This window comes from Cheilinus undulatus, linkage group 2 (genome assembly GCF_018320785.1).
Source record: "Cheilinus undulatus linkage group 2, ASM1832078v1, whole genome shotgun sequence".
Classification (NCBI taxonomy): domain Eukaryota; kingdom Metazoa; phylum Chordata; class Actinopteri; order Labriformes; family Labridae; genus Cheilinus; species Cheilinus undulatus.
Window position 1 is genome coordinate 8,815,098 of NC_054866.1, and position 19,877 is coordinate 8,834,974.

The following is a 19,877-nucleotide window of genomic DNA, read 5'->3' on the forward strand; positions in this document are numbered from 1 at the left end:
CACGATATTATCGGCCTGATATTGGTATTGGCAGATATTAGCCAAAAAACGGCAAATATTGGTATCGGCAGATATCAAAATTTCTGCTGATATTTGCAGCCGATATTTTAGCCATGGATATCAGCATGCATCAAATATAAAATCTGGCCATACTGATAAATTAGTGGAGTTTTAGGCTGGACCAACAGACCTTGGTAAGTTAAAATCTTTTTCTGTATTTATCGTCATTCTTTAAACTTAAAAGTGTGTTTTAAGAAAAACAGTTTGTTTCTTTTTTTTATCCTCAAACCCTAAAATATGTTCTGAGGACTAAATTTTTGGTTATGTCAAACATACTTAAATATCGGTATCGGCTAAAATGAATCTATAAATATCGGCATATCGGCAAAAATGCAATATCATGCATCCCTACTCATAAGATAAAGATTGATATTATTAAATGACTCTTAGTTTTTGTATTTCATTCTGAAATGGTAAATAATGAGGTACTGTATGTAGATCGATCTATCTATCTGTCTGTCTGTCTGTCTATCAGTGCTCCCATGATTGTACAACTTTGGAATTGCGTCTGTAACTTTGACATCGGAGGAAAAGTCATTAGGTGTGAGGCTACCTTAAGGTGATTAACTCAACTGCAGCTGTTCACTTAAAACTAGAAACTATAAAATCCAACCATGGTGGTTATGTGGAGAAGAGAAAGATAAACTTTCACAGAGAATACTTCCGTGTTGTCCTCTACTCAATAGATTGGCTGAAGCAAAGCTCATGGCTGCTGCTTCGTGTTTATGTGACTTATCTGTCTGCAGTCCTCCAGGTTTCAGCTTCATTATATCACTGATGATTAAATCAAAGTCCATCCATGTCGTAGTTTTCCTGCATTGTTGTCAGTAGCCATGTGCTAGTGTGACCTTTCTTACCTTGCTTTGCTGCTGTTGTGATACAGTGGACAAGAGTCAGGATGGAGCACTTGGACTGGTTTATTCTGGAAAACATGGGACAGCGCACACATACAACTATAATTGTGCAGAATTAATTAACAGCAAGTCTCTCAGGTATCTGTTCCCACCCAGAACACAACACATGACCGTTTGCTACTATACAGTGACCTTATAGTAGTATAATTTGTCCAGTTACAGGAAAATGTTAAATCAATAGTATACAAAAAGGTAACAAAAAATCTCTTACAAAAATAAAGTACTTTGGAGGTTTCATAAGAGTAATATACAATCAAAAAGAAATGCAGAATTGTTAAACTGAAAATATTTTTCAAGTAGCTTGTATCACATTATCAGTTTACAGACAGAAAAGCACAATACTCACAGACCAAAGCACCTTGCAGCATTGAGAAACAGAAATGAGTCAGTAGCACCATCTAGTGGTGAAAACATGCCCCAGCACACGCGTCTCAAAAACATTAAATAGTGACAGTGCAACCAACAAATACGGTCCAATAAAATATAGATAACACTTACTAAACATATCTGGAAAACATGGGACAGCACACACACAACCACAGTGGTACGCAATTAACAGCAAGTCGCTCACTGTTCCCGCCCAGACTACAAAGTTCCATGTTAAAAGACATACCGGTCAGGTAGACTCCTTGAACCAGCAGCGGTTAGCTGGCATTACTAGTTCTTACAAACTGAATCAAAAGTTGTTAACAAAGCAACAAATGACAGTTTCCTTATGTATTGTGTTAGATATTAGTGCAAACATGAACACTGGCTGATTTTATGCATTATATCAACAGAATTTCTGACTTGTGCTTTGTGTCTGAGCTAAGCTAGGGGGGGCAACTTACCAACAGGACAAGCGTGTTTGCTAATGAGAGATGGGCTCTGGTTAATGCGTGGGGCAAACTTCCGCTGTGGATTTCAAAATAAAATACAAAACAGTAAAACTATGGTTGCAGCATAGACTGTAAAAATTGGACAAAACCTGTGTGACGTCAGCCGTTTGATTACAACAGACGGACTCAAACAGCTTTTGAAGCCAATCCATGGTGACTTCTGTATTGAAATTGTTTTCCCAACTGAACTTTGGATCAACTTAACTGTAGACAAGAGCCCGCTCACTGAGCTCAACTTCCTGTCAGCTAAGCTTTCACTGAAGCTCGCCGCCTGGTTTAGGTAGGTAGCGTCTGCGTGTCACGCTATCTGTCAGTCAAATTAGACGCGCCAATCAGTGCAAAATTAAGTTTTTCCTGAATATAATCGAAACAATTGTGGTACAAAAAATTCACCCCCATAAAGTGTGTGTTCATGAAGACATGAGCTAATAAGTAAGGCTGATCCATAGTTTACTTGAGACTGTGATTTTAATATGGAAGCTGCTGCGGATTGGCTTCAAAAGCTGTTTGAGTCCACCTATCAAACGGCTGACATTACACACATGCTTTCAACGGTCTATGACTAAAAAAACAAGACTAACCAAAGTAAGCCAAGCTAAACCCCTTATCCACTTTCATGGAGCACCCCCCTAACACCAGTTTAAAGACTAAAACTCAAAAACAGGTCATTATCTTGTTGTTAAATGGAGTCTTCCTGTCATGTTCACTAGCTGAGGGGCCTTTTGGAGCCTGAAATCTTCTCTCTAAACAGACTCAAAGCTTTCAGTTTTTCAAACGACTTTAAACCTCTCTAAATGTAACCAGTGTCACTCAGTTTTTACAGAACAATGAATAAAGAACATGTGGTGTAAGAAATAAAGCCACTAGCACTTATTTTGTTCAGTTTAATTGTCAGTTGATTTGGCACATTTGGCATTAAAGGCAGTTTGGATAATTTAAAGTGAGTTTGTCAGAGGTACATAACAAAAGTCATGGCATTACCTGCTGTGATGAATTGCAGTCAGCTGACAGAAGGCAGCCAAGGAACTGACACAGATTTTAGACTACGAACACGATTGACAGATTAAGTACCATCACACCAAAAAGTGTGTTCTAAGAAGAAATAAAGGAAAGTAAAGCCTGGCACACATTTACAAGATTCTTCAAATCTGGACTGATTTTGAAAACATGAGCGACTCTACAATGATGGCAAAAAACACTGATATATTTAACCATTTTGTTCTTATAGTGTGTGGTGTGCAATGAGATGACAAACACAGCACAGACAGATTCAGGTGCAAAAACGAAAAAAACGTTGGCAAAAGCATGAGGGACCAGCAGCAGCAACTCAAAGATACATTCATATTTATAGTGCTTATTGATGAAGGCAATCTCAATACAGGACAAGCAAGTAATTAATCTCTCAAAGACCCAGGGCGCCTTTCTGCACTTTGCAGCCCAACAGTGCATTTCCAGCGTCCACACACTCTTCCACACACAATGCTGAAAAAAAAAAAAAAAAAACAGAAGACTTAATGTGGTAAAACAGCTGATTTAAGCAGACAAAGGTTAAAAAAGACTCTTTCTTTAGTTAATACCATGCTGTGCACGAAGCCATGACACGGCCTTCATGGCCAGAAGCTCCCACTCTTCCTTAGCGTCAATCTTGAAACCATGAAGCCAGATCAGAGACAGAATGGTGGCCCATACTTCCTTGTTCACCTTGTTCATTAAAACCAGGGAAAAGGACAAAAAAGCATTAGAGGATTAAAAAAACAAGGGGAAAATACTGCTGAATGATGAGTAAAAACTTCTAAATAAACTTTTAACTTAAGAAGTTGGACGGCTTCTGCACAGAGCTCAACTTTGACCAACTTTTTTGTCAGCTCTGGCTCCAGAGGTAAATTTCCCCTCAAATCTCAGAAAACCTTTATATTGGCATTTCTTATCCTGGAACCAAACCAAACCAACTAGCTTCTTGGCTGCTATAAAGCAACTTCTTACATCTTACATGGCAAAAGTCATGTTACATCGAGTATAGTCAAAATATCGCCCACATCCATTTCCAGCTGAAGAAAAACGGCCCCAGAGCACGAGGCTCCATGTGGGTATGGTGTCCTTTTGTTGATGCGCAGCATTGTTTTTGTGGCAAACATGAAGCTTAGTGTAAGTTTCAACTGAAGGAACGGTTTCATCTCCATTCATCCTTTCATTTATTAGTAATCACTCACTCACATGTCTCCCTTTACCTGCTCTGGTAATCAGCTGGTGTGGGCATCTACTCACTTAAGCTCCGAGTCAGTCCAATTCAGCCATGACCTCTCCATCCAATCATCATGCAGCTGTCATATTCTAAAATCTGCTTTCTTTCCTATGCGGTCAGTTGTTTCAGTGTGACGGCTATTTCAGCAGTAGGCTGAATACATGTAAAATTGTTCTTTGTTAATAGTTAAATTACCTGATGCCACATCTGTATATACGCCAGTTGTCTATTCCTCAGTGTTGGAGTTTGTTGTAAATCTGGCTTTGTCGACAGCCAGTGCATAGCTGCTCTTGTATGAGATATGAGAAAAATACTGTGTCTATGCTTGCTGTACGTTCCTGCTCTGTGAGCATGTTTTGTTGCTGTTTCAGTACTGATAGTAAAAAGAAAAGTGATATTTCACTTAAAACATGAAATAAACCTACGCCGCGGATGCATTTTTTAGTCTTACCTAAAGTAAAACCAATTATAGACATCGCCCCCAGTACTTCTCAGAAGTCACTTTTGCTAATAGTTATTGTCCCCCCACTTTTCAAAACAAACTGACGCTGTTGTAAAGCACTCATATTCTGACAGATTTAAAGTGCTCTTGAAAAGAAATTGGTCAAATTTTGCCAAGTGGACAGAGGATACGCTGAAAGACTCCTGCTTAAAGAATGAACGTTGCAATGAAATAAGAAGATGCTTTAATGAAGTTTTAGTCTTGGGTTTTTTAATGCAAGCCTGCTTTTTGCCAGTTTTATACATTCCCACTTTAATATTTTGGTCGTTATTTCAATTTAAATATATTTGTTAAAGCAGTGGTTCTCAACTGGTGGGTCAGGACCCATAAGTGGGTTGTGGAGCAGATTTCAGTGGGTTGTGACTAGATGTCTGAAAAAAAAAATGGTGGCAAAAGTCCTGAAGTCCTCACTGGACATGCACTGATACCTTTTATCTTACCTTGTTTTACTGTAAAATTGGGTAAATTTAAATGTTTGATCAGTATTTCAACTAATGTATCTCCTCTTCTTGCAATAAATGGCTACTTTTCCCATGATAATGAAGTAATTTCACAAGTTATCTGGAAAACTGGAAGGTATAAAGTTAGGCAGTTTTGTCCCTTTTCTTTTTTATATCAGTTTTTTTGGTCCAATCATGCTCTAAACTGCAACATATACAATTAATTAAACATGCATTTTGAAAGTTTTTCGGAAACGTAGGTTGCGATCTGTTGTAAGACAGACTGGTGGGTCCTGAGGCCGGACCAGTTGAGAACCACTGTGTTAAAGGTTACACTGAAGGAGCTCTGAAGTGCTCTCTTTTCCATATTTTTTACATCACAAAAATGTGGCATTTTAAAAAGGGTGTAGACTTTTAAAAGCCACTGTACCATTGTTTTACACCCAGGAGTAGTTATGACATCATGGCTTATAACCAAAGGTGCCATCGAAAAAACAAATTCTCTCGTTAGATCTATTGTTGGCAGCGTAGCGGGTACTGAAGGGCTCGAGAATTGCTAACATTTTGGTTCCATCTTTTCTCCATAGAGATGTGTGGATTATACAGATAACTTTTATTTCCTTGAGTTTTTTAATTTTGTTTTTGTGGATTTGTTGTTTTACGTTCTGCTACCATGTCAGGAAACACTTCACATGCTTATATTAATAAGAAGGATTTCTCCTTAGTGTTACTCACCAATGCAGGCTTTTGCTTTTCCACCTCTTCACTGGTTTTGCCCACTGCAGCAGCAAGATCTGGACCCAGGACCCAGCATCCAGATGCCTTCTGGAGGGAGACCAGCTGGAGCAGAGGGTCCATGGGGGGCTTACTGGGCTCAGAGAATTCTTCAGAAAGAATCAACATAAAAGATAAAATAATTACTGTGGGTATTAATATTCATTCAAAGCAGTCATTGTGTGGCTAATGCACAGTAATAAACCAATCATTATCTGACTTCTGAAGACTGATAGACAGATAAACACGCTGAATGTTTTAATCAATAATCTGTTTTTATGAACACTTTCTGACATCTCTACATCAGTCAAGTACACAAACACAAACAGAAAAACTAGGAAGATCAAAAATGACCCCTGGAACAGGACAAAAACACCTCATTTTTGGCTAAATTATTCAAAATGGCACATTTCCTGTTGGAGTAGGAGATTTGCTCCAGGAGACTTCATAACTTATTCATAACTCTAGGTCAAAGTCCCTTTTGGGGCCGTTCCCTAGAAGCATGAAAGGGTACACTATTGAGGCAATTCCTGAGGGTCATCTTTGAAACCTATATCAACCTCGCATTTTGCACACCTACCTGAGTGCCGAATGTTTTTTGTTTTTGAGGCGATAAGGCGCCTATAAAGGCTCAAATGCATAGAAATAAAAATAATAATGACAAACTCGGTCAGAGGAAGAAACAGCGAACACGGTGAGCAGCAAGAGCGCTGGGAAGCAGCATTTTTGGAATGTTTGGTCAGTAAGCTTCAAGAGAACTGACAAATACAGACAAAATTAATGCAGAGTACAGACAGAAAGGTCTGTCCATGTCCATCTGTATTTAAAACATACAGCATAAATGGGCCTTTACTCATTTTAAATGTTTCCCTCTGAACATACATGGTGGCCCTGAAGGTCAACTGGAAAAATATTTTACTGAATGCAGAACAAAAATACAAAAAAATGCTAACTCACCATGTTTGGTGGAGGCTTTACAACTCTTTAAACTCAGTTTTTTAGATTTTTCCATTTTAAATATGCCTTTAGAGAAGAAACCTCCGCCTTTGCCAGGAGCTGCTGAGAGATTGAAATACACAGCCTGTTATACATGAACCTAATAACTGTAGACAAAAATAAGATTAATATAAAATCCCACATATTTTAACCTGGCACGTCAGATGGATGTGTTTCACACATCCATCTGGATAACCTTCCGTAGATGGCGTTTGGGAAAGGGCAGAGCCACTACTGAAGTGCGCTCCTACTGAGGAGAAAACTTCTTAGAGAACTGCATAACGAGAACCATGGCGACTGTAGACATGTCAGTACATGACTTTTGTCGTTTTTGAAAACAAAACAACTCACTGCTGTTCTTTGTTCTTCTTGTAACAAAGAAATGTCATCAAGTTCTGATAAACCTGGCGCTTCAGCAGCATCCACGCTAACAGGCGGCTGCATATATGGCTTGACCCCCAAAAAATTCTAACAAAAGGATTCTCAGTGGTTTACAGTAGTATCAAATGTGCTTAAAAACATACTAAAAGTTTACCAAAGTTTGACTCCAAAAAGACCCCATTTTCAAAATGGCGGCCATCAGGTCCTAAAAATGACCATTACTCCTTTGTATTCCTCCTAGACCAGGAATATTGGTGCCTGATACATGTTTTGGCCATGTAATATTCTAATTAGCATATTTACATGCTAGATAAGTCATTACAAGTAGTATTATATATTAAAGCAATTGCTTACAGGCATATTTATGCGAAAAATAAGAATAGTTTCCCTTAAGTAATTGCATATTTCACCTTTCTCATATCGTTTTGCGGAGTGTTGGGGGTTTTTGTGGCTCATAACAGTTCTTTTGATTCCAATAAAGAATAAATTCATTAGACTTGTGTGGTACTGTACACCGCTTTCCACATTATTATGCAAATGACATTTTTCTTTTATTTTCCTAATTATTAATGCAAATGACAGAATATTTTTCAAGTCATCAGCTGTTAGAGCATAATTCAAATGTTTCTGAACAAACTTCATAATGATAACCATTATTTTTTTAAAAATAAGAACCTCAAAATGCACTGTTCCACATTATTAGGCAGGCCACAGGTTTCAGCAATATGAGAAAGAAAAGGGATCTCTGCTGCTGAAAAGTGTCAAATAGTGTAATGCCTTGGACAAGGAATGAAAACATGAGATATTTCATGAAAAATTAATCGTGATCATCATACTGTGATGAAATTTGTGGCTGATTCAGAGCACAGACAGGTTTGTGCAGATAAAGGCATAATGAGGAAGGTTTCTGACAGACAAATACATCAGATTAAGAAAGCAGCTGCTAAAATGCCATTACAAAGCAGCAAACAGGTATTTGAAGCTGCTGGTGCCTCTGGAGTCCCACCAACCTCAAGGTGTAGGATCCTCCAGAGGCTTGCAGTTGTGCATAAACCTACTATTCAGCCAGCCCTAACCAATGCTCACAAGCAGAAATGGTTGCAGTGGGCCCAGAAATACATGAAGACTCATTTTCAAACAGTCTTGTTGACTGATGAGTGCCGTGCAACCCTGGATGGTCCAGATGGAGGAGTAGTGGATGGTTGGTGGATGGCCACCATGTCCCAATGAGGCCGGGACGTCAACAAGGAGGGGGCGGAGTCATGTTCTGGGCCGGATTCATTAGGAAAGAGCTGGTAGGCCCTTTAGGGTCCCTGAAGGTGTGAAAATGACCTCGGCAAAGTATATAGAGTTTCTGACAGACCACTTTCTTCCATGGTAAAAAAGAAGAACTGTGCCTTCCGTGGCAAAATGATCTTCATGCATGACAATGCTCCATCTCATGCTGCAAAGAATCCCTCTGTGTCATTGGCTGCTATGGGCATAAAAGGAGAGAAACTCATGGTGTGGCCCCCATCCTCCCTTGACCTCAACCCTACTGAGAACCTTTGGAGCATCCTCAAGCTAAAGATCTATGAGGGTGGGAGGCAGTTCACATCAAAACAGCAGCTCTGGGAGGATATTCTGACATCCTGCAAAGAAATTCCTGCAGAAACTCTCCAAAAACTCACAAGTTCAATGGATGCAAGAATAGTGAAGGTGATATCAAAGAAGGGCTCCGATGTTAACATGGAACTTGGCCTGTTAAGATGTTTTTGATTGAAATAACTTTTGATTTCAGTAAATATGACCTCCTAATGCTGCAAATTCAACAAATTATTTTCAGTTCTTTACAACCTATAAAATGTTTTAAAACTTTGTTTTAATAATGTGGAACAGTGCATTTTGAGTTTTGTATTTTAAAAAATGGTTATCATTATGAAGTTTGTTCAAAAACATTTGAATTATGCTCTAACGGCTGATGACTTGAAAAATACTCTGACTGTCATTTGCATTAATATTTAGAAAAATAAGAGAACAATGTCATTTGCATAATAATGTGGAACTATTAGTCAAAACAGGGCTGACACATGAAGGCTCAGTAAAGCTAACCCCTTATATTTTTTTGTGTTTTATTTTTTTATATATTTTCTATAATGCATTTTTTTTGCCTTTTTTTTAGATTTCTTAAATCCTTTCCTATTTTATATATATCTTCTCTATTTTCTTTAGTTGTTTCCTCTAATTCTGGGGGTTTTTTTATACTATTTTGCACTGTGACCCTCACTAGATTTAACATTAGTCGTCACACTCTTCCTCCCATAGAGGATGATTCAAGTGATTCTCACAATTCCCAACTTGACATGGTCCACAAGCAGGCATGCATGGTCGTCCATATGCCCTGCAACTGCACCGTTGTGTTCGGCAGGCAGTTGTACAATTACAGTGGATCATTTGCAGGAAGCTTTCTGGGGCAGCAGTCTTACTGGTCATAACTGGCAGGAACCGGTTGTCCACCAGTTTCCATCCCCAATCCACTGTGTTCATGTCACCTTCCTTTCCAATCCACACCATGATCTGGAAGTAAACTCTTTGGCAGTGGTATTTGGTTGAGGACTCAGTTGCAGGCAGACATTCTGGGGTAACAAATGATTTGGAGGTAACGATTTTCTTGCTAAAAAGGTTGTAGTGCAAAGAGACAAGTGAATCGGTACTCTTTCCAACAAATAACACTGCCATTGCCTTGGTCCCATGGTCCTCTATGACATTCCTTGCTTGATGTTGGAGCAGAAACACATTTGCACAGGACTTGATGGTTGATTCACCATTCACAAGTTTCTGGAATGCTGTCTGTAAGTAGTCAAGGATGAAGTTTGTTTGAGCAAAATGGTATACACTGTGCTGCCAACAACATTTCAATGAGGCAAGCAATTTCAAATGTCAATATTCTTTTCCACCATCCTCTGAATTGCTGAAAATTGTGAATTTAGTTTTGTTGGGTTTAGTATAATGCCACCATTATACTCAAAAACATCTATAGAGGATGCATTACATATGTATCAACTTATTCCAATTGAAATGAGTAGAGGGTTCACACACAGGCCTTTGTTTGGGCTAATTCAGAGTTGTTTAAGATCAAGTTATACAACTCCATTTTAAGTTACTTTTGGATGCAATAACTTTCACATTGAATGTCAAGTCTGTGTTTTAGCAAAAAAAGAGGGTATGTGTCCAAAAACATGTACTAAGTAGGAGTTACATGACATGGCTAAAATCGTTTACATCTCTGGTTCACCCCAAACAAAGACAAAACCTTACAGTAATCTCACAACATCATGTATTCCATAAGTATGTAGTCATGTCAGTACAATTTAGACAAGTCCAATGGATTCATAGACCCGGAAAACATGGGGTTAGACACCAAGATTGGCTGTGTCCAATAATGAAGGAGTTAGGATATTTTAAGGGCTCCCACATCAAGCAATTTTAAGGGCTTCCTGCCCATCTTGGACGCCATCTTGAAAATTACACCTTTCTAGTGGTCAATCTTTGGTAAACTTTTAGTATGTTATTGAGGACACCTAAAACAGCTGAGAAACCTTTTGTTAGAATTTTTTTAGGGTTAGGTGTTTTTTATTCATATATGCAGCCGCCTATAAGCTCTTCTGTCATTATTGCACGTTCTGTTTGACCCTCAACCCATCCCGTAGTTTGCCAGACCAGGAAGCGGCGCCGTCGTGATGCGGTACAAGCGAGCAGAAATGGATAAAGGACAGAGACTTTTGAATGACAGGTTCAGCTTTCAGATCATGTCAGATAAGACTGAAGTTATTTTCTCCTGCTGTGGACATGAACTGAGTTACAGGAAGTTCATAGAGTCTTACATAGCCCGCACCACTCGCTGGCCATGCACACCGCTAATGCAGAGAGCTGCCCCCCTCGCCATGCTGGATTTGTTTATAATGGAGACAGACAACTCTGCAGGTGTGCCGACACACTTTTGGGCCGGTATGATTTATACATTTATTTAGGCTATAATATCTGCCATGAACCGGCACCACAGCTGCGCTATTGACTGTTGACTGGTCCGATCACGTCTCCTAGAGGTCCGCTCTCATCCCCACGCAGCTCCTGCTTGAAAGTGAAAGTATTCAGGAAAAAAAAACGAAACTTACTAAAATGATCGACTGGAAATGTGAATAAACGCCAAATTTAAATAACAGTCAATCGAGATGCTGCAAAACTGTCAAAGACTCTGCAGTCCCTGTAGGAGGGTCTGATGCTGGTGTATGTACAGCTGCATCATGAGGAGGAGGAGGAGACAGAGCAGCAGAGGCTGGTGTGTGACAGGAGAGCAGAGGTTAGTGAATGAGCTCTGTAGAGTATCATAATATAAGCTGAAAGCATTATTAGACTGTGGGTCTCCTTTATTTAGGAAGAAAAAATGGTTTTAGATTAAATCTGTAGCTCTTCTATGATCTGAAGAATGAAGAGATGGTTAAGTCCTCTTACAACACCTTAAAAGTTCTCAGTCATTTCTTATTGTCAGCATTTATTTTACATTTGGACTACATTTTTTAGTTTGAAAGTAAAATATGATTAATAATAGCAGACATTTTTAAGTAATTACCTGCTTTTTCTCTTGAGCAGGGCAGATGTGTCCACCTTACTCACACCAGAACAGTGAAACACCATTAGATGTGTCTGTGCCTTACTGCTGAGCTCTCAGCAGAGACTTGACTTCTTTATGCCCATGTGTGATGATGAGATCTGTTGTTTGGTGTTCAGCTGCTGAGAAGAGGAGTTAACTTCTAGAAGTCTAAAGTTTGACTCTACATTGTGGTATTAGTCAGTAATGTTACATTAAGGTCAGTATCTCCATCTGTTGTGGCTTGTTGGGCTTGAGTTAACCATGTTATGCTCTCAGCATATTTTTGCAGCATTCAGTATCTTTGAGCTCAGACTAGAGAATTTTCTGGACTTTATCTGTTGTTGTTTTGGGTTGTTGACATGAACTAACATTTGCATAAAGAAAGTATTTTTGTCCACTTGTGTTAGTAAGGGTATTTAAATCTTGAGAAATAGTACTGTAAGGTACATTTAGAATAGACAAATTAATCGCGAGTTAACTATGCATTTGTGAGATTAATCGCGGTTAAAAATTTTAATCTATTGACAGCCCTATTATTATTGTATTCATCCTAATTATTTGTTTTGGTTCTTATTTTTATGATTTTTTTCCTGTCATTATTGAACTTTTTCGACTCTGCCTTGCTGTTGATGTTGTTTACTGGTTTTCTAATGCCAAATGTTTGTAAATGAATGTTGATTTAATAAAAATACAAAAAACAAAACGAAACATGGAAACAGGCGAATCCATCTTTTTGCAAGGTTACACATATCTGGCATTTAGGTGAAATATTCCTACATTTCATAAACACTCAGCTCTGCAGACAGAGGAAAATAATAATAATAATTCATTTCACTGCTGTCATTTTCAATAGCAAGAAAAATATCAATCCTTTCCAACAGCATGACGATTTGGGATTAGGACAGTTCCAGAAATGTATAAGCCCCTCAGGTTTCCCATCTAACCAGCACATTCCTTTTTCTTACTTTGCTCTTTCCCTGTGAAAGAAGCATCAAATATCATAAATTGTACTTCACATGTGCAAACTAATAAATAAATAAATAAAATAAATCCAGAAATGTTTAAAACTAGTTTCATTCTCAGTCAGGCACTTGTTAAACACATAGTGTGTAAATGCCCCCACTAGGGGGCTCTCAATCAAAACAGTAACAAAAGATGAGGAGCAGAGACATGCTGCTCAGCTCCAACCACCTCCACTGCTTAAACTGCTCTTGAACTAAGAACGGTTCAGTCCAAATCTACACTCCATGTGGTGAATTTCCTCAGCAAAGATAAAAATGTGAGGTCTGAGGTAGACCTCATGATGTTCATTTTACATCAGGAGGCATTCTGGGGTAAATGTAAAGCACTTCAAAGTTTTTCACATAGTATACATTTGAGCAAACAGTGTGTTTGGCCCATTTTTACCGAAATCTCGCTAAATTACCCAGAGCAACTGCACGCATCGAGGGAATCTAAAAATCAGCATCACAAAATACATCTCTTTAACCTCTATGAGTCAAGATAATTTAAGAACTGTTTCATACTGTCAGTATAGTTTGTTTTGGAATGCAGAGTAAAAGAACTTTAAACATATAATTAAAATATCTGATTAATCACAATTAATCATTGAATTCATTGATTAATTGTGATTAATCACAATTAATCACAATTAATCAATGAATTCACTGTGATTAAAAACTGTAATTATTTCACAGTCTTTCATGCATTTAAAACTAGTCACATTTTGTCCAGTAGTTGTGTTGTGCTTAATACTCCCCATCCAAGCAAAAAGATTTACATTCCACTCGATCAAGTGAAGCCAGTGGGCTGAGTATCGCCGCTTTAAAAAACACATGAGAAGAAGATAAAACAGACATATTGTCAAAGAAGAAATTTGACACAACTACACTTTCAGCATTTCGCCCTGTGTGATTAAAAAAGAAATAGAGAAAAATTTCAGGTTGTGCTAAAATCATGTAACTTTTTTTTCCAGTTTTTACTTACTTGGCTTATCAAAGCTACAGCCAGCATCTAGTAGCAAATCACACTTCAAGAACACTGTAAAATAAAAAAGGACATGTTCAAAATTACCTAGAATCATGAAATACTTCATTCTAGTATTATCTACATATAAAATGGTATTATCAGGAAAAATGAAGGTTATTTAAATCTGACACACACATATACAGTGCCATGAAAAAGTATTTGCCTCCTTTCTGACTCATGATTTTTTTTTTTGTTTTGTTTTTTGCATATTTATCACACTTAAATGTTTCGGATCATAAAATCATTTTTAATATTGCCCAAAGACAACCCAAGTAAATACAAAATGCATTTTCTGAATTATGATTTTATTTATTAAGGGCAAAAATCCAAACCTATCTGGTCCTGTGTAAAAATGTAATTGCCCCTCTTGTTAAATCAAGAGTTAACTGTGATTAATGACAGTTCTTGGGAAGCTGAGTTCAATTTCAATGGCCCCACCTAGGTCTGATTATCGCCAGATTTGTTGACTCAAGAAATCACTTAAATTGAAGCTGTCAGACAAAGTGAAGTAGGCTACAAGATCTCAAAAAGAAACACATCATGCCTAACCTTGTAAAGCAGATGGATACGCTCGTTTTCATGTTTTTCACTGGCGAATCTATCTTGCAAAGCTCCCATCTGAACTGTTTGGGCCCGGTTAGAAACTGACAGGACCAATCAGCGACGAGGGGCAGTACTTTCAGGCACAGCAGAGTCGTGACGTAAAAGAGCAGCAGCAAGAGCTGGTGCTATTATGGAGGAAGAGATTAGCATAGATGCTGCTAAAGCACCAGTTTTAAAAGAACTTGACATTTCTTCATTAGGAGAAGAACAAAGAACAGCAGTGAGTTGTTTTCTTTTCAAAAATAACAAAAGTCAAGTAATTACATGTCTATAGTCACCATGTTCCGTGCTATTCCTCAGTAGCTGCACACGCGCAGCTTGATGTTTTGTTGCTCTTATTGGCCCGTAGAGATGTGACAGACAGCTTTCATCCAATCACACTCCAAGTTTTTTTCACATCCTCTGCCTTTTCTCAAACGTTTCCTATTGAAGCTTTCCCAGATGGACGTGTGAAACACATCCATCTGGTGTGTCAGGTTACATCATGCCACGATCCAAAGGAATTCAAGAACAAATGACAAACAAAGTGATTGAAATCTATCAGTCTGGAAAGGTTACAAAGCCATTTTCAAGGCTTTGGGACTCCAGCAAACCACAGTCAGAGCCATTATCCACAAATGGAGAAAATTGGGAACAGTGGTGAACCTTCCCAGGAGTGGTTGGCAACCAAAATGACTCCAAGAGTGCAACGATGACTCATCCAGAAGGTCACAAAAGAACCCAGAACCACATTCTGCAGGCCACACTGGCCTCAGTTAAGGTCAGAGTTCATGACTCAACCATAAGAAAGACACTGGGCAAAAATCTTGATGATCCCCAAGACTTTTGGAGAAATATTCCATGGACTGACGAGACAAAAGTTGAACTTTTTGGAAGGTGTGCAGCCCGTTACATCTGGAGTAAAAATAACAGCATTTGATAAAAAGAACATCATGCCAACAGTCAAACATGGTGGTGGCAGTGTGATGGTCTGGGGCTGCTTTGCTGCTTCAGGACCTGGACCACTTGCTGTGATTGATGGAACAATGAATTCTGCTGTCTACCAGAAAATCCTGAAGGCGTATGCCCAGCCATCAGTTCATGACCTCAAGCTCCAGCGCTCTTGGGTTATGCAGCAGGACAACAACTGAAACATACAGTGCACGCGGAAAGTATTCACAGCACTTCACTTTTTCCACATTTTGTTATGTTACAGCCTCATTCCAAATTGGAATAAATTCTTTTTTTTTGCCTCAAAATTCTACACACAACACCCCATAATGACAACGTGAAAAAAGTTTTTGGAAATTTTTGCAAATTTATTACAAATAGAAAACTAAAACATCACATGTACATAAGTATTCACAGCCTTTGCTCAATACTTTGTTGATACGGCCTCAAGTCTTTTAGAGTATGATGCCACAAGCTTGGCACACCTCTCTTTGGGCAGTTTCACCCATTCCTCTTTGCAGCACCTCTCAAGCTCCATCAGGTTGGATGGGGAGCGTCGGTGCACAGCCATTTTCAGATCTCTCCAGAGATGTTCGATCGGATTCAAGTCTGGGCTCTGGCTGGGCCACTCAAGGACATTCACAGAGTTGTCCTGAAGCCACTCCTTTGATATCTTGGCTGTGTGCTTAGGGTCGTTGTCCTGCTGAAAGATGAACCGTCGCCCCAGTCTGAGGTCAAAAGCGCTCTGGAGCAGGTTTTCATCCAGGATGTCTCTGTACATTGCTGCATTCATCTTTCCCTCAATCCTGACTAGTCTCCCAGTTCCTGCCACTGAAAAACATCCCCACAGCATGATGCTGCCACCACCATGCTTCACTGTAGGGATGGTATTGGCCAGGTGATGAGCGGTGCCTGGTTTCCTCCAAACATGACGCCTGGCATTTATGCCACAGAGTTCAATCTTTGTCTCATCAGACCAGAGAATTTTCTTTCTCATGGTCTGAGAGTCCTTCAGGTGCCTTTTGGCCAACTCCAGGTGGGCTGCCATGTGCCTTTTACTAAGGAGTGGCTTCTGTCTGGCCACTCTACCATACAGGCCTGATTGGTGGATTCCTGCAGAGATGGTTGACCTTCTGGAAGGTTCTCCTCTCTTCACAGAGGACCGCTGGAGCTCTGACAGAGTGACTATCGGGTTCTTGGTCACCTCCCTGACTAAGGCCCTTCTCCCCCGCTCGCTCAGTTTAGACGGGCGGCCAGCTCTAGGAAGAGTCCTGGTGATTCCATACTTCCTCCATTTATGGATGATGGAGGACACTGTGCTTATTGGGACCTTCAAAGAAGCAGAAATTTTTCTATACCCCTCCCCAGATTTGTGCCTCCAGACAATTCTGTCTCGGAGGTCAACAGACAATTCCTTTGACTTCAATGGCTTGGTTTGTGCTCTGACATGCACTGTCACCTGTGGGACCTTACATAGACAGGTGTGTGCCTTTCCAAATCATGTCCAATCAACTAAATTTACCACAGGTGGACTCCAGTTAACCTGTAGGAACATCTCAAGGATGATCAGAGGAAACAGGATGCACCTGAGCTCAATTTTGAGCTTCGTGGCAAAGGCTGTGAATACTATGTTTTTAGTTTTCATAAATTTGCAAAAATTTCCAAAAAACTTCTTTCACATTGTCATTATGGGGTGTTGTGTGTAGAATTTTGAGGCAAAAAATTAATTCATTCCATTTTGGAATAAATGAACATAACAAAATGTGGAAAAAGTGAAGCGCTGTGAATACTTTCCGGATGCACTGTACAAACAAGTCCACCTCTGAATGGCTCAAAGAAAACAAAATTAACATTTTGGAGTGGCCAAGTCAAAGTCTGGACATAAATCCAATTGAGATGCTGTGGTGTGACCTTAAACAGGCAGCTCATGCTGGAAAAGCCCCCTATATGGCTGAGTTAAAACAATTCTGAGAAGAAGAGGGGAACAAAGTTCCTCCACAGCGATGCAAAAGACTCCACAAACACTTGATTTCAGTTATTGGCACAACAACTTATTAGGTTCAGGGGGCAATTACGTTTTCACACAGGGCCAGATAGGTTCGAATTTTTTCCCCTTAATAAATAAAACCATCATTTAGAAACTGCATTTTGTATTTACTTGGGCTGTTTTCATGAGATATTAAAAGGGGTTTGTTCAGACAGACAGACAGAAAGTCAGGGGTCTAGGAATCAGGTAGGGTTGGGGATGACACGCAATAAGGAGCTACAAGTTTGAATCAGACCTGTCCTGCTGGCTTGGAGGACCAGCTTCTATCCATGGGGCGCAAGCTTGTTAGCAGATTTTAAGGGTACTTGAAATACTCACTGGGTGTTTCCACATCTCTGAGCACCAGAGGTCCTTGTATTGCCTCACCATCACCTTTGTTGACAGCGACAAAGGCAGTGAAGGCACTGCTCACTCCTGACTGTACGCTCAGCTCCACCACCTTCTTCTTCACACTTTCATCCTGCTGGTCTTTGGACTCTCGGTTTTTCATCTCCAGGGAGCGAATCAGAGCCCGAGCAGCCAGTCTGTGGACTGTTAGTCTGAAGGCAAGAGAGAGATGACATTACATTTGTACACACATTTGAAATATTGCTCATTAAATTTACATTTTTCTATTTCTATTCACATTTCCTCCTTTACAAACTTCTCAGAGCTGGGCCTTTTTACCAAGAGTTTATTGTTTTAGACAATACTGAACAGCAAGTTGCTTAAAGGTTTTATACTTTACCACTTTAAAGGGATATTTCGGGATATTTGAAGTTGAGTCGTATGAGGTCCTTGGCTATAGTAGTGGCATTAGCCTCCAGTGATTACTGTGAAAGTTGATCCTGTGGTTATTAGGAGCTCAGAGAGATCGGCAGAATAATGGCTATAGAAGAGAACATTTTATCCAAGTAGTTTAACCAGTTTTACGTAAAAATGGGCCAAGAAAACATGTTGGTTCGCCTGTATGCTGTGTTGAAAATATACAGAGCACTTCATTTCTCCAAAAAATCCCCTCTGTGTCAGGCACTAATTTATGATGCAGCTTTCAGCATTTTGTCTCCTTCTGCCTCCACGCACTGATATCCTCTGATCAGCTGTGTGGGTCTGCTGGCTTCTACAGGGATAATTACACCACACCAAGCTAAAACAAAGATAATATGAGTGATTTCGACTCAAGTGATGATGGTGTGCAGTTTACTGTGGATAAGAAAAAATTTGTATGAACCAGAGTACACTGAGGAAGAACTTATACAGATGGAGAGTCAGCTGGCTGAAAGAAAGAGCAGAGAAACTTCATTTGAAAGTTTTGAGCAGGAGAGATCCCAAGCATGGGTTCACACTTTCCACACCTACACTACCAGGCAGTGGTGTAAATATCAAGAGTGCAACCGGTGAAGCTGTACTGGGGCCCAGACACCATCAGGGGCCCATGAACGAAGAAAAAAAAAACAACCGTCCAGAATTGCCACAGGCCCCTGTTTTTGTGAATGGAATAGCTCGGGGTGGGTCGGTAAGGTAATGCTGAGTGGCTGGTATAGGAGGAGGAAATGATAATTTGTCCAATCACCTTGATACCTGTCAGTCATGATGAGTCACAATGACGTGACGTGAGTTGTTTCTCCTTTCAGCAAGAGAAAAAAAGCAAGTGGATGAAAGTTGACGAGAAAAGGTAGCATCGTCATGTTTAGCGAGCCCAAACAAAAAAGCGGCGTGCAAAAGAGGAAGGAAAGAAAGAAGCAGGATGAGGGTAAATCTAAAGTGACCAAATTAGACAAGTTTTTACTCAAACCCAGGCAACCCAGGCAAAAGCTAGCGTCCTGCCGGAGGCAAGCAGTAGCTTGCCAGCTAGCTCCATAAATGAAGCAGCATCGACCCTACCGCTGCGTCCCGCTTCTCTGGGTGGCCAGAGGGAGACTTCCCCACCACCGCAGCCTCAGAGGTCGGAGTCGGCGGACTCGGCTGTGCCCACCAGTGGATCTGTTGCAGTGACTATCCTGCCCACAGATCAAGGACTCCATGACATTACTCTGCCTCCCAACGCCAAGGCAAAAAGCTATTAATAGCAATGAGCTGTTTTTCTTGATGGTTATGCTTATGGACATACTGTGCAAGATATCTTTGTGTAGCTTTGTTAGTGCCAGCTGTATTTGAATGTCTGAGAGTTTGGAGACATCATCAGGCTGTGGTAGTTTGAGCCCAGGTCAGGGCAGGCTGTTAGATAAGTGTTGACATGGAGCTTCGGCCGCTCTCGGTGGTGCTGAAAGGCTGGTTTGCAGGATGAGTGTGTGGCCAGTCACCTGTAGCGTTAGCCTACATGGTGACAATAGCAGTTCTCTCGAGTGGCTGTGTGTGTGGGTGTCCAAGCATGTGTGTGTGGGTGTGTGTGTGTGTGTGCATGAGCTTTTGTTTAGGGTGGGGGTGGGGCACAAAAAAAAAAAATTGCACCGGGGCCTATCACCATGATGTT

At 40.0% G+C, this 19,877-nt stretch overlaps 1 protein-coding gene across 1 annotated transcript in view; it reads right to left on the reverse strand.

The window, feature by feature from the left end:
- Window positions 1-75: 75 nt before the first annotated feature.
- The window catches only part of LOC121522159 (von Willebrand factor A domain-containing protein 5A-like), a 34,368-nt gene continuing 14,566 nt past the window's right edge, over window positions 76-19,877 (reverse strand). Inside the window, exons 8-14 of the mRNA XM_041806288.1 lie at window positions 19,289-19,404; window positions 17,744-17,964; window positions 9,663-9,802; window positions 6,768-6,891; window positions 5,772-5,920; window positions 3,430-3,553; window positions 76-3,334 (exon numbers count right to left, since the gene is read on the reverse strand). Coding sequence (XP_041662222.1) covers window positions 3,255-3,334; window positions 3,430-3,553; window positions 5,772-5,920; window positions 6,768-6,891; window positions 9,663-9,802; window positions 17,744-17,964; window positions 19,289-19,404 — 954 coding nt within the window. The 3' untranslated portion in view covers window positions 76-3,254. The remainder of the gene's footprint in view (window positions 3,335-3,429; window positions 3,554-5,771; window positions 5,921-6,767; window positions 6,892-9,662; window positions 9,803-17,743; window positions 17,965-19,288; window positions 19,405-19,877) is intronic.